Source organism: Schistocerca nitens, chromosome 11, assembly GCF_023898315.1.
Source record: "Schistocerca nitens isolate TAMUIC-IGC-003100 chromosome 11, iqSchNite1.1, whole genome shotgun sequence".
NCBI classification, from domain to species: Eukaryota; Metazoa; Arthropoda; class Insecta; order Orthoptera; family Acrididae; genus Schistocerca; species Schistocerca nitens.
This window is the reverse complement of record NC_064624.1, coordinates 61,608,792-61,624,561: the sequence shown is the minus strand read 5'-3', so window position 1 is coordinate 61,624,561 and position 15,770 is coordinate 61,608,792. Positions and strand designations below refer to the sequence as shown.

Sequence of the window (15,770 nt, the reverse complement as noted above, 5' to 3'; positions counted from 1 at the left end):
GTGCCAACCTTGTGTGAACGCTCTGAAAAGCTAATCATTTGCATATCACAGCATCTTCTTCCTGTCGGTTAAATTTCGCGTCTGTAGCACGTAATCTTCATGGTGTAGAAATTTTAATGGCCAGTAGTGTACATTGAGTCTAAATGCATTTGCCAGTAAGTGGGCCAATTCTAAAGTAGTATTGCACACCTGATAATCAGCAGCATGACAGAGTTGAAAATATATGATTTACGCACTGTTTCTTGTCACTCTTACAGCGAGTATTGTGGATTGGGAGGAATGGGACGTGCACTGAAAGTTTTATGTTGATACATATTTTGACGATATTTTTAAGCTTTCATACAAATTTATGTTGCCATAAGAGATTTATGACGATGATGGCACTGATGACAATAATGATAGTTTTTAAAATCTTAACGAATTATTTACTTTTGAATACATTATGGGAGAGGCAGTGATCAATGTCATACAAATATTCACTGTTAAAAACAGTCTTGATCACGATTTATTTATCAAGGTGACCGTGACCGATTTCGACCACTACTGTGGTCATCTTCAGACCTACAAGTTGTATACAAATCTTTAATTAGAGGGCTGTTGTTGTTGTTGTTGTTGTGGTCTTCAGTCCTGAGACTGGTTTGATGCAGCTCTCCATGCTACTCTATCCTGTGCAAGCTTCTTCATCTCCCAGTACCTACTGCAACCTACATCCTTCTGAATCTGCTTAGTGTATTGATCTCTTGGTCTCCCTCTACGATTTTTACCCTCCACGCTGCCCTCCAATGCTAAATTTGTGATCCCTTGATGCCTCAAAACATGTCCTACCAACCGATCCCTTCTTCTAGTCAAGTTGTGCCACAAACTTCTCTTCTCTCCAATCCTATTCAATACCTCCTCATTAGTTACGTGATCTACCCACCTTATCTTCAGCATTCTTCTGTAGCACCACATTTCGAAAGCTTCTATTCTCTTCTTGTCCAAACTAGTTATCGTCCATGTCTCACTTCCATACATGGCTACACTCCATAGAAATACTTTCAGAAACGACTTCCTGACACCTAAATCTATACTCGATGTTAACAAATTTCTCTTCTTGAGAAACGCTTTCCTTGCCATTGCCAGTCTACATTTTATATCCTCTCTACTTCGACCATCATCGGTTATTTTACTCCCTAAATAGCAAAACTCCTTTACTACTTTAAGTGTCTCATTTCCTAATCTAATTCCCTCAGCATCACCCGACTTAATTTGACTACATTCCATTATCCTAGTTTTGCTTTTGTTGATGTTCATCTTATATCTTCCTTTCAAGACACTGTCCATTCCGTTCAACTGCTCTTCCAAGTCCTTTGCTGTCTCTGACAGAATTACAATGTCATCGGCGAACCTCAAAGTTTTTACTTCTTCTCCATGAATTTTAATACCTACTCCGAATTTTTCTTTTGTTTCCTTTACTGCCTGCTCAATATACAGATTGAATAACATCGGGGAGAGGCTACAACCCTGTCTCACTCCTTTCCCAACCACTGCTTCCCTTTCATGCCCCTCGACTCTTATAACTGCCATCTGGTTTCTGTACAAATTGTAAATAGCCTTTCGCTCCCTGTATTTTACCCCTGCCACCTTCAGAATTTGAACGAGAGTATTCCAGTCAACATTGTCAAAAGCTTTCTCTAAGTCTACAAATGCTAGAAACGTAGGTTTGCCTGTTCTTAATCTTTCTTCCAAGATAAGTCGTAAGGTCAGTATTGCCTCACGTGTTCCAACATTCCTACGGAATCCAAACTGATCTTCCCCGAGGTCAGCTTCTACCAGTTTTTCCATTCGTCTGTAAAGAATTCGCGTTAGTATTTTGCAGCTGTGACTTATTAAACTGATAGTTCGGTAATTTTCACATCTGTCAACACCTGCTTTCTTTGGGATTGGAATTATTATGTTCTTCTTGAAGTCTGAGGGTATTTCGCCTGTCTCATACATCGTGCTCACCAGATGGTAGAGTTTTGTCATGACTGGCTCTCCCGAGGCCATCAGTAGTTCTAGTGGAATGTTGTCTACTCCCGGGGCCTTGTTTCGACTCAGGTCTTTCAGTGCTCTGTCAAACTCTTCACGCAGTATCTTATCTCCCATTTCGTCTTCATCTACATCCTCTTCCATTTCCATAATATTGTCCTCAAGTACATCTCCCTTGTATAAACCCTCTATATACTCCTTCCACCTTTCTACCTTCCCTTCTTTGCTTAGAACTGGGTTTCCATCTGAGCTCTTGATATTCATACAAGTGGTTCTCTTCTCTCCAAAGGTCTCTTTAATTTTCCTGTAGGCAGTATCTATCTTACCCCTAGTGAGACAAGCCTCTACATCCTTACATTTGTCCTCTAGCCATCCCTGCTTAGCCATTTTGCACTTCCTGTCGATCTCATTTTTGAGACGTTTGTATTCCTTTTTGCCTGCGTCATTTACTGCATTTTTATATTTTCTCCTTTCATCAATTAAATTCAATATTTCTTCTGTTACCCAAGGATTTCTATTAGCCCTCGTCTTTTTACCTACTTGATCGTCTGCTGCCTTCACCACTTCATCCCTCAGAGCTACCCATTCTTCTTCTACTGTATTTCCTTCCCCCATTCCTTTCAATTGTTCCCTTATGCTCTCCCTGAAACTCTCTACAACCTCTGGTTCTTTCAGTTTATCCAGGTCCCATCTCCTTAAATTCCCACCTTTTTGCAGTTTCTTCAGTTTCAATCTGCAGAGGGCTACATACATTAAAAAAATACATAACGTTATAAAGCTATAAAACCATGAATAACCATTGAGAAAGAAACTCTTTCTGTTGGAGAATCACTATTGGAGAAACCAGTGCACGTCTTACTACATATAATGGAGGCTCCGCCCCCTTCTGACGGCATGATGTCATTACTAACCAATGAGTTATAAGTCGAAATACAATTTAAAATTTCTTTATGAAAAGAATATTGTCAAGCATTAAAAACAAATCCACACTAAACTTAGCTTATTAAACAGCTATTATCTATTAAGAAGCGTTAAAAATATTTAAACATGTAGGTAAAATGAACTTCGGTTTGGCAGTACATGGGTTGCCCTCTCAAGGCCTGTTAGTGAACCATTTGGAACCACTGGTTGCCATGGTGAAGTTGGACGCCGTTCCAAAGACGAGGTAGCAGGCTTCTTTCCACTGAAGTTGTTGTGAAGTCGATAGGCGAGCTAGTGGTTGCCATGGTGAGGACAAATGCCAGTGCAAAGATGTGGCAGCAGGCTTCTTTCCAACGAAGTTGTTGCGAAACTGGAATGGCGAAGACTGTCACGTCAAACGATGTGTTATTGAGCAGCAACATGTCTTTATTGAAACGATTTTCAATGAGAAGGCTGCAATAATCTTTAGCTGACATGTATACTACATGCTGCACAAATACAATACGAAGCTGTTGTCCATATATATGAAATATTGTCAATGAAGTTGGTATGTAATTTACATGTGACAATTTTTAAAAGGCATTGCTATTCCTTAAGTTATATGCCAGTCTTATAAACAAATAAAAAATAATGAAAATGGAAGGAATTTAAAATTATAATATTATGAGCCATAGTGTCAAAAATAAAAGGATGTGAATTAGCAATACACAGTCTAGAAGCATATAAGCAAAAATTCTAAAACAGATCGTAAGTCATAAAATAATGTTTGGTGAAATAAAATTACAATGTAAAGATAAAATATTTCCTAAAAGTCTTAATGATCTTAAAAAACGAAGGACAGAAGGGTAAACAGACTAAAGGCAGATCATCGAAAAGCTCAAAGATATGTTTGTCTTTGAACTGAAGTTGTTCGTTTAAAACAGATAATGGATTACTTTTGTGAAGTGAAAAGATTTCAATTTCTTCTAAAGTATTTAGCAGGTCCTTTTGGCACAGTATGTAATATTTGCAAATTGTTAGAAATGCAACCCTCAGAATGATTGTATCCATCAAGATGTTGGCCAAATATTGATTTGGTACGTGCAGTACCAGTAGTATGTTCTTTGAAACGTGTTAGAAAGTAATGGCCAGTTTGGCCAATATACTGTTTCTCACAGTCATTACATATTATCTTGTAAAAGCCAGACTTTTGGTATACATTTGAGTCCCCAATTGTGTGTTTCAGTTTCATCTGCAGGGAGTTATTAGTTTTAAATGCTATTGTCACGCTTGTGTTCTTAAATAATTTATTTATTTTATCTGAAATAGGTCCCATGTATGTCATTTTTGTAAATCTCTTCTTGGAATTTATAACAGCACCATTTGTTTCTTGTAATTTTTGATATAACAGATCAACCTGATGTGAATTATAATTGTTAGCAACTGCTATCTGTTTTAATGTATCAATTTCCTCCTGGATTGCATCAGGTTGAAGAGGTAATTTCAGTATCCTATGTATTATAGTTTTAAAAAATGCCATTTTGTATCATAATTGATGGCATGATGTAGCATTTATTGTTATGTCGGTTGATGGTTTTCTATAAATAGAAATATTATGTTTTCCATTCTTATTTGTAATTGTGAAGTCCAGTAAATTAATATTATTGTTACTTTCGTGTTCTACTGTAAATACAAGTTTTGAGTGTAAAGTATTTAAGTTGTTAGCGAAAGCATCAATTTCTTCCTTAGAACTGTTATATAATAGCAATGTATCGTCAACGCATCTTTTGTAGTACATAATTTTATTTGTTATTTCTGATTTGATTAAGCTTTTTGTTCAGGTTATAAGAGGGACTATTGGTATTATTAACAAGTGGATGAATTGGTAAATTTGGTTTGTGTAATTTGATTTGTGATCTCAACTTAGGTAAGGTGGGGTTCATAACTTTATCTTTAGGTGAAAGTAAAGAGTCACTATCATCAATCAGCTTTTTAATATTTGTTTGAAATCTTGAAGTCGGGTCTTTATTAACCTCAGTTATTCCATTAGCGTCAAAAAACTGTAAAGTCTTAAAAACATAATCATCTTCACTGACAATGACAACAGTATTCCCTTTATCTGCCCTGATGGCGATAGCTTTATTAGTTATTAACTTCTGATTAATTTGTTTTACAAATTTTAATTCATTATTATGTTTATTTTTATTTTTTTCATTAGTAATGACATTTTTAGTTTTATGTGCAATGTCACATATTTCAGACCAACTAAATTGTGCATGTTTTGCAGCAACCTTTATGTCAGCAATCACAAGTTTAATATTTGCATTGCTCAATTCTGGAGCTAAATTATATTTTAGGCCTTTGTTTAAAAGTGTTGTCTCTGCAGGAGTAAAAGTAATTTTGGTTAGATTGCTTACTCTTGGATAAAAGTTATGTACATTTGGTGAAACATCTTATGAACACACATTTTGGTGACTAACAAGGGCTGCAATTTTCTTATTATGCTTATTAAGAATAATTTCTTGTACTCCATTAATTTTGTCATCTGTAAAGTTAAGTAACTGTGAAGAAAATAATGGTGACAACTGACTGCTAATTTTTAAATGTAAATTGTACATTTCAAGATTTCATGCATCTTTTTCTTTATATGCATGTTTAATTTCAGATCTAATCCATAAAATGCTACTCTTCTGTCATAAAAATTTTTCGATGTTTGATCTGGTATTAAAACTAATTGTTACATAATTAGGAATCACATGATTCATTACACATTGTTTGTTAAAAGAAATTTTGGAATTAAGTATCATAATTTTAGTGCATAACCCTCTAAACTTCTTGCAATCTCCCAATAGCTGACTTGGCAATAAATTAATTACTTTTGAATAAATTATGGGAGAGGCAGTGATCAATGTCTTACAAATATTTACTATTAAAAACAGTCTTGATCACGATTTATTTATCAAGGTGACCAGTTTCGACCACTATTGTGGACATCTTCAGACCTACAAGTTGTATACATAGCTTTAATTAGAGGGCTACATACATTAAAGAGAATATGTAAAGTTATAAAACGATGCCTCCATTGTATATAGTAATACGTGCATTGGTTTCTCCAGTAGTCATTCTCCAACAGAAGGAGGCTCCTACTCCAAGGTAATTCATCGTTTTATAGCTTTATAACTTTCTGTATTTTCTTTAATGTATGTAGCCATCTAATTAAGGCTTTGTATACAACTTGTAGGTCTGAAGATGACCACAGTAGTGGTCGAAACCGGTCTCCTTGATAAATAAATCGTGATCAAGACTGTTTTTAATAGTAAAAAAAATTAACGAATTGTGTTACAGATGTTAAGATGAGTATAATGAATTTTATGATCATAAGATGAAAGTATATCTTACATTGGTATCTCACACAGACCAGTGAAGTCAAACTTCAAATGTTTAATGAAAATTGCTTCATAAATATTTGTCCATATTCATGTGCAATTACACACACACACACACACACACACACACACACACACACACACACACACACACACACACACACACACACACACCAGAGGTTTTTCTCCTCTGTGCTGGTCTTGAAACTCTTGACTCATATTGCACTTCCAGATATCTAGCTAACTGGAAGAAGCAGAAGATGTGCTTTGCTGGTGCTGCACATTTTTGTATATTTATACTGATTAGCACATGCTGCAGTGTTCTTCTGTAGCACGCTAGGGTAGAAGTTGGCACAGAAACAGATAACTTAAAAACCTGTGCAGTTAGCATGTTTGTTTATATGTAAAAGTAGACTTCGGAATTTTCCTTTGTGTGAGATTGAAGTGCCGAGTTGAAATTCTAGATTCACATATTTTACTAATCACGTCAGTTAAGCATAATCTGTTATTGCTTGTATTAATATCCGTTTGTATTTTGGTCTATTGTGAAATTCGAACATTCGCGAGTGTCACAATGAACGCCTACTGTTATTGTTCATTCTAGGCTTAAACTCAATTTTGCTCTTATAAGAATTTTGAGAAGAGTAGGCCTATCCTTTTGAAAACAATCTTTCTCTAATTGCATTGTATAATTAATTGAGAAATACTTGTGAGAAATTTCAGTCGCTTACAAAACTATATTTTCGCAAGTTACCTGTGCGAGTGTTTATGGATAACTTATTTCGTAGAAAATCAATGTTTGTTATTCACAGTTACTGCCAAAGAGTAGATCACCCCAAATTTCACCGTATATCGACGCAAACAAATGCGCATTTTTGAGAATTTTCAGAAGCTACCCGTCCCGTGAATAATCTAACTTGTTGTAAATCAAAGTTTGTGATTTAGGTACTGTAGCAGACATATAATTTTCCATTAAAGAACGTATATATTACCTACATTTTTCATAAATTAACTCCATTTTCAAATTTCCAAGTAGCTATAACTAACCTTAAAAAGTTTACTCTCGTCTTAATAGAAATATCGCTTTCTATATTTGCTTCAGTTCTTACGGGAGTTCGTAGCTTTTTAGCTCAATGGACATAAAAGACAACCAGCGGGCTTAATTTGAAGTTATTTGTTCACTTTCCTGCAATACACTGCGCCAGCCAAAATTGAGCCCTGGAGTGAATGCAGTTCTCAAAAATGGGATGAGCTGGTTGACTTTTGTAGGCAGCTGGAAATCGCCTTCACTACTGTCAAAGGACTGTCAGCTGCTGCGAATCAGTGTGGTGAAGAGTTCCCGAGAGTCATGTACCTGTGGTACTAGTATCAATGGTGCCTCAAGTACTGTCCTCTCCTGTGGACCCTATCTCCTCTGAAGAGAGTACAGAATCTCTCATTACTCGTGCACTAGACTGTAACTGGCGTTTCAGTGGTAGATCCAGGCATCCTCCACAGTGTCAACGGGGACCATGGAGGCTTAGGGTGCTGTACTGATACCCTAAATATAAATTTCTAGGTGCTGTCATTCACTGAAATTGAAACTGAAACTAAGCCAGTGGGACTCACTTCACCTGTTTTTGGGAAACCTGTTTCGTCCAGTGTCAGTAGAAGGCAAACGCAAAAAGGCAGAGGTGTATTAATTGTTGGCGGTTCAATTGTACAGGGAATGATGGTTCCCCTTAGGGAAATGGCAGCAAGGGACAGGAAAGGGTATGAGGTGCAAGCTATTCCAACAGCCATTGAGGGAATGAGATGCAAGCAACTGCAAGCAACCATGTTGGAATAAATGAAGCCTGTTATCTGGGCTCTGAGGTCACACTGGGATCATTCCAGCAACTGATAGAGAAAGCTGAGAAGACCAGCCTTGTGTACAGTTTCAGCAGACCTCACAATTTGCAACATTGTCTCCAGAACTGATTGTGGATCATTGGTTCTGCACTGAGTGGAAGCACTGAACCAGAGACTTCGAAAGTTCTGTGACAGGCTAGACTGCTACTTCCTTGACTTGCGCCATTTTGTCGAGAACTGTAGGGTGCCTCTAGATGGGTCAGGTGTGCACTACACATCAGAGGCTGCTGTGCAGGTAGCTGATTGTATGTGGGAGCAAACAAAAGTTTTTTTAGACTAGGCGACCTACTATGCAATCCTGGGAACAAGAGTTGTAGTAAATCCAGAAGTAGTATCAGTGTAAGATCGAAACAAATACCTCCCACAGGTGAGAGCATTAAAATCCTAGTGGTTAACTGATGAAGCATTCGCAACAAAGTGCCAGAATTCAAAGCACTCGTGAAAAGCAATTAAGCCTCCATAATACTGAAAGCCATTTGAAGCCTGAAATTGATAGCAATGAGGTTTTGGGGGAAAATTTAAGTGTACATCGAAAGGATAGGCTAATGGGAAATGTAAGCAATGTATTTGTCACAGTACACAAAAACTGAAATCCATTGAGATAGAAACTGAAGCCGGATGAGAGACTGATTGGGCAAGACTCTGTATCAGTGGTGGACATGAAATGGTAATTGGATCCTCTACTGCCTTCCAAACTCATCTCCAGATGTAACCAGAATCTTCAGAGACATTCTGTGGACTTGAAGTACTCAAAGTAGATGTCTATGATGCAGTTTGATGTTACAGCAACGGAAATAATGGCAGAACTGAAGTGATGAATACAGCTGGTATAGATCCTGATGTGTTTAAAACAAAAGCTTTTTACACCATCGACGAGAGCTGGGTCAAGAAGGCTAATGGATCAATGTCTGACCTGCAAATATGTGCCAGGGAAATGTAAAGAGAGAAGAGAAATCTGGAGGATGTATCAGAATGGACGATTTTAAAACTGAGGTAAGCTTATTACATGTAGAAGTATGAGCAGAAAATTTTTGAACCTCATTTTCTCTGTTTTAGGTTTCTCACGTTATTATAACCATTCAAATTTCTGGCAAAATAATATTCCTGCATATTTTATAATATTTTTCCGTTAAAACACAGCTCCTTTTTTACACATGCAAGATTTTAGATTTGTACATTAATAAATATGGCTGTAATGATTTTTTAAATAAATGTTTACATTTTCCATTATATCTCCCCTTAAGGTACAGTAAGTATTTTAGAGCCCATGTCTCCTACGCAGTTTTTCTTGTATGATATGTACTACTGCCTCTCAAAACATGGAATACTAGTTTCTGAAACACTGTACGCATTTGTTTCTGAATTTGTCCCCTTTACTGTATTTTCTTCTTTCATTTCATACTCTTGTGGACTAACAACTGGCTAATAAATTTTCAAATTTCTACCATTTTTAAACATATTCTAATTTTTGCGCAGTATCAGTCTACTCATGGTAAATGTATTGGCACTTTGTACTTCTAATAAATTTTGATTCACACAGTTAAAATAATTATTGCTTACCACATTTATCCTCAGTATCAACACAGCCTTTTAGCGTTGTTATTATTACTACAGTATTTCTGAAGACTCCTTCCATTACGATTGTCCAAGTGTTTCCAATATTTTCTTTTTCTGAGCATGTCATTTCAACAGTTCTGCCAGATATGGAATATGACAACAACTACCCTGGGTCACCTAATGGCCAGCAAACCTTTTCTTATGGATAGAGTTTTTTTTTTTATTCCGTTACTGTAATATAAACCAACCTCAGATCTGAACAAATTCTGCTGCCCTGTAATTTTATGTCCCTAACAATATCCCTTCACCTACACCCTGGCCTATTCAAAAGGGTGAAAGGTTAAGAACGCACAACTTGTTGTGCTAGTCCAAACAAGGATCCCTAGATATTAATAATTTTTTTCTTTTCTTTTTTCGTTACACTTCTACCTTCTGTGCTCAATCATAGCTTGGTGCATATGCTAGTACAGTGGAGTTGATTTAGTCCGATATGCTTGTGAATTTTTTTTATTTACTTGTGCTAAAGCAGACATGGTTTGTGCCATCTACAACAGCCTCACTTGTGTTTTATCTCTGTCACAGAGCAGGCAACCCATCCCTGTTGCTATCGAGACTGGCAACTTCATCTTTCCTGGAGGGCCCAATATATACTAGCACTGCAATAACTGCAGACTTCTTTGACTATATTCATGACTCTTAATTGGCCCTCAAACAATCACGCAACCATCAGCTCTATCTTGCCCACAATCCACCTGGTGTTCTGCACTGCAGCAGCTCCTATATTCCCAAAAATGATGCTGATGCAGTTTCATGCTAGGATTTCATTCGATTCTCTTTTTGTTTAAGCACAACTCTAAGTTGCTACTATCAATCATCCTTTTAGTGTTAGCTAAATTTTCATACACTGAGTACTAATATTTTCCCCCATATCCTTACTTTCCCTGTTCTTGTCAGAAGGAATAACAAACTGTGTTTCTATTAAGTAGGTTGTGCATCTTCGTACCTGCAAAATGATGAGAGTTAATGCTATGATTGTGGCATTCCAGCTAGTTAACCATAAAAAGGATGCAGTGCTGGGTTTATTTCGTTGCTAATATCACTGTACCAAAAGCTGTCTTGTCATGTTTCCACCACTAACATATGAATAATCTTCTTTTCTCTAGACATTAAAAACAAATGATACAGTTTTCTATTACTGTTACTTTTATTACATTACTTATTTATTTATTTGTCATTTCAAAAGTACCGAAATGTCAAAAATATATATAAGTGTTGACATAATTTTACACAAAAGAGGACAAAAAATTGGACACTTCAATTGCATTTGATGTATCTCTCATAAGGTCTTGCATGGTGCAGGTGGTTGGTGATGAGGAACACAGCAGATTGGTCTTGCATCTCGTTGTGTTTGACCGTAAACTATTGAGAGACCTCCATATTGAGCACTTCTGCGAATACCCAGGAGGAAGTTCTTCCTTTGGAGCGATCCATTCTTCCAAATACCGACATTTCTCCCGCCATCGCGAGACCCTTGCCACATATGGATTCTCGATGAGAGCCTCAGTAGTTGTCAAGAAGCTCTTTCTTGATTTCTGCCTCATATAGTGGATGGGCGTTCTTCGTTGTGGCCTTACTTTTCTCATATCTCGCAGCTACCTGACATCTCATTTCGGGAGGATCTTTGCCAGCGAGCCAATGGAGTTTGTCCACAGGAATAGGTCTTAAGCAACCTGTGATAATCTGGCAAGACTCATTTAGAGCGTCATCTGCATTCCTGGCATGACTGGACTTGTACCATACTGAACATGCGTATTCAGCAGTGGAACAACATAGAGCAGGCGCACTTGAGCTCACAGTGCATGGATTAGCACACATGACGTATGTGTCAATTGTCGCACTGTTTTATTTCTGGCTGCCACTTTGTTTGGTGTTTAGGCAATGCTTTTTATATGTTAACGTGCGATCCAGTGTTACTACAAGATATTTGGGAGTAGGATTATGTTCGAGTACGATACCTCCCCAGGATATTTTTAAGGATCTATTTGCCAGTTTATTCTTGAGGTGGAAAGCGCAGATACGAGTCTTGGCAGGATTAGGTATCAAGTAATTCCCATAATAGTAAACAGCGAATTCTTTCAAAGATTTTGATGGCGCATCTTCTACAGTCTCAAAACAGTCAGCCTGAGTAGTGATAGTGCAGTCATCAGCATAAATAAAGCTTCGAGCTCATTCAGGGATAAGTTGATCGTTGGTATAGATGTTGAATAATAGCAGTGCAAGCACATTGCCTTGTGGCAGCCCATTTTTCTGAGTTCTCCACCTACTTTTCTTACCCTAAAATTCCACAGTAAAACCTGGAATTCTGGGGAAGGTTTCTAATATTGCACATGCATGTGAAGTCTTTAGTTACGTCATAAACTTTATTCAGAAGGAGCCAATGGATGATCGCATCACAAGCTGTGGATAGACAGATAAATACAGCACCTGTAATGTGTCATTTCTCATATTCATCTTCGATATGTTGTGTTAAGACGTTTAATATCTGAGATGTGCAGCTCTTCCCTTCTCTGAAAGCTGTTTGCTGTGGTATTAGAAGAGGCTCCGCCTTTTTAATCATTCTCTGAAGAATGAGCCTCTTCAGTATTTTGTGGAGGTGACAGAGTAAAGAGACTGGTCTATAATTTTTGGGATCTTTCCTATCCTTGCCATGTTTCGGTATGGCAATTACTCTTGATTTTTCGCCATACTTTAGCGATCTTGCACTGTCGAATACAGTTGCCCATAAATTGCAGTAACCAAAGCATTTTAGCGGAACCAAAATTCTTGAGTTGTTCAGCTCTAATGTCATCCACTCATGCTGCTTTTCCCTATTTACATTTATTCAGGGCTGAATTCAATTCTTCAACAGATAAGTAAGGAATACGATACTATTCTCTTGGTCTGTTTGCCTGAATAATTGTTTCCTCTCTATATTTCTGGATTTAGTTGATCTGCCATTAATAGGGAGTTGTTGAGCAATTTGGTCTGGTTTAATATTAAAATATGTGTTGACCTGAGTGTTATCATTACTCAGGCGATGTAAAAGCCTCCAGGCCTTTTGACTACTTTTACTCATGTCACAGTCTGCCATTAATTGTATCCATTCTTCTCTGTTTGCCTCAGATATTGAAAAGAGAGCATTCTGTGCATGAATTGATGTGGCTGCACTAAAAGGATCTTCTTCAAACATTCTGTAGTACTCTTAAACAAGAGTGGTCATTTCAGGTGTTATACCCTTGATATACTTCATTCTGCATCACCTTAGAATTGATGCTCAGGAGGAGGCATTAACGATGTTAACAAAATTTTTATATTGATCTATCACAGGAGCTATAGTTACAATTTTCTCATTTAATAACTTTGATAGTTTCTGCCAATCAGCCGTTTTGAAGTTGTACCTTCATCTGAAAGTGATTTCTTGAGGGCTTACTTGTGGGAGAACTTGACACACAATACGCCGATGTGTATTCGGTATGGGCTTACAGACAGATTTAGTGCAGGTACGAAAAATACTTTCACTAACAAAAAGCAGATATGGATTATAGCCAGCGTCCACTGAAGAAAGAGTGAGGTAGTTTGCTGTCGTGAAGTTGTGAGAGATGAAAAGTTTCAGCCCACAGGAGGACAGCCTCACCATTTTGGTCCTCTGGAGTGTACCCCCCAAACATGGCTGAGAATGTTCAAATCACATACCACAATAGAAGCTTTCCCTGTAATAAAATGTTCAGTAGGGGCGAAGAAAAAATCTGTTGCTGGAGGTTTATATGCTGATGTGACTCTACTGTTACTTAACAATAATAATTTCAATATTGTTATCCTCTGACTGACGAACACTACAGACTTAAAGGTCAGTACTCCGTACTGTGCATGTTGTGTTTCAGTAACCAGTTTTATTCCTGGAAGTGAAGGACGTCTCTGCTGGGTGTTTGTGTGTATTTCTTGAACACACAAAATATCACAGTGCTTAGTGCGGCACATCTTGCAAGAGTTGTTGCTTGCAGGAAGGTATTCCGTCAATATTCATGGATATTATAGTCAACACTGGCCCAAAAATGACCACTGAGTTAATGTATCTAATACTTCTGATGGGAAAGGATCAGTCTACTCATAATTATTTGTAGTAATGCAAATACTTAGGAAATGTCCCATAACATGCTTTATGGCAATATTTGTTGAAAATCAACTAACCTGAGTATAACTGAATAGAGTTAACTAATGCAACCACCACAGGCGGATACTGGTGTGTCTCAATCTGTTCTTCATGAGACAATGTATGAATTACGTACATCTATCTCATGTGCCATGCACTGTAACCTAAGATATGAAACTATGTCGATGTGCAACTGCATACCTACAACTTGTACAAATTTATGGGTATAAATGTAAGAGAGTTACACCTGCAGTCGCATGTGGCACACTAGTTAACTTCCCCTTAGTAAACGTAGCCACATTAAACTTAAACAATAAAAAATTTTAATAGCACAAATACTTACACACACAAATCCAAATAAGTAGCATCAACCTGCAAACTATTTCCACAATTTTATATTTTAGTGAAAAGTAGCTTTTTTTAGCATTATATGAAAGCTGTATCGTCTTCCAACAACCTCCATTCACTCAAGTAATTTCAAACAAAAAGTACTCTAATTCTTCTTATAACAATATTTAGGATCATACATTCTTTATTTATGATTCAGTTTGGCCTCAAGTGAACACTAATGTTAGTCTTTTGACAGATGTCAAACGGTATAGGTTTTGAAAAGAACCATTTTGGACAGGAGTGGAAGGTAACAATTATCGTATCAAATGATTTTCTTAGAACTTTTTGATGGCCAATGCCACCCATATTAGCTTGAAGTGAATGGTAATATAATGGCGTGTGACAAGAGCCTCCTGTCAGGTAGACTGGTCACCTGGTGCAAGTCTTTCGATTTGACGTCACTTCAGCGACTTGCGCGTCGATGGGGATGAAATGATGATGATTAGGACAACACAACACCCAACCCCTGAGGGGGGAAAATCTCTGACCCAGCCGGGAAGCGAACTCGGGCCCTTAGGATTGACAGTCTGTTGCGCTGACCACTCAGCTACTGGGGGCAGAGCAATGGTGATAATGTGAAGATAGTCCTTGCAGCCTTTATGGCATTTACCAGATATATTTCAGTACAAAACGTCTAAAAGTGGTCAGGAACATCATCATATGATGATGGCAGTAATAACCAGTTACTAATAGTGACATTTGTTTTGGTGTTATCACATAAATACCACATTATAACAGTTAATGGCACTTTGTCAAAATAAAGTACTATTGTCAATATCTCTCATTCCCTTTGCCATTTGAAATCCGATTTTAACATATCATTGTGGGTTACTTTACTTAATTTCTGTACAGAATCTTCAGAATCAACACAAAACTTATTTTCAGTGATGAGACTATTAAAATAGGACAGTTTCGAGTCAGGATTTAAGCTTCATGAGAGTAGCAGTATTGTAAGTTTGTGAATTCAGAGCTCTGTTCGTACTTGAATAATAATAGTAATGATTTTTGTCCCAGCAAGCGTTACTGAGAGAACAAAATATTTTCCATTATGATTATAGTAGACCATCCACAAAGAGCGCAGTACCAACAGGAACTGTAGTAGAAATATGTAACTAAGTAGCTTGACAGAACAGTGTAACAACATTACTATAAGGAGAATGACACAATTTAAAATCCATGCAATTTTATTCCAAGTCACAACCAATATATCTCATCAAGTGTGTGAAGAATGGGAGCCCACAAACTGCAACTAGATCAGCATTCCCTAAATATTTAAAAGCCACAGCAGTATTATAGCCCAGATCGCAGCACACTATTATGTTGCAAGAACCATAATGACAGATACATTCTCATTTCGGTAAAAAGCCACATAGCTTAAAGTGTTGCAAAACTCAAAACGGCCTATCACTTAAAAACAACTGTCTCAAGTTATCAAAAGTATGACAAAA

The 15,770-nt window shown here is 37.2% G+C and overlaps 1 protein-coding gene across 3 annotated transcripts in view; it reads right to left on the bottom strand.

Moving 5' to 3' along the window:
• LOC126213490 (uncharacterized) overlaps positions 1 to 15,770 on the bottom strand; it is a 155,374-nt gene that overhangs the window by 28,310 nt on the left and 111,294 nt on the right. For 2 of the 3 annotated variants that reach the window (XM_049941315.1, XM_049941316.1), the window contains exon 6: positions 3,104 to 3,301. The exons of the other annotated variant lie outside the window; for it this stretch is intronic. In XM_049941315.1, the coding sequence (XP_049797272.1) occupies positions 3,223 to 3,301 (79 nt within the window). In that variant the 3' untranslated portion in view covers positions 3,104 to 3,222. Of the gene's footprint in view, positions 1 to 3,103; positions 3,302 to 15,770 lie in introns of those variants that run through there. 3 annotated transcript variants of the gene reach the window in all.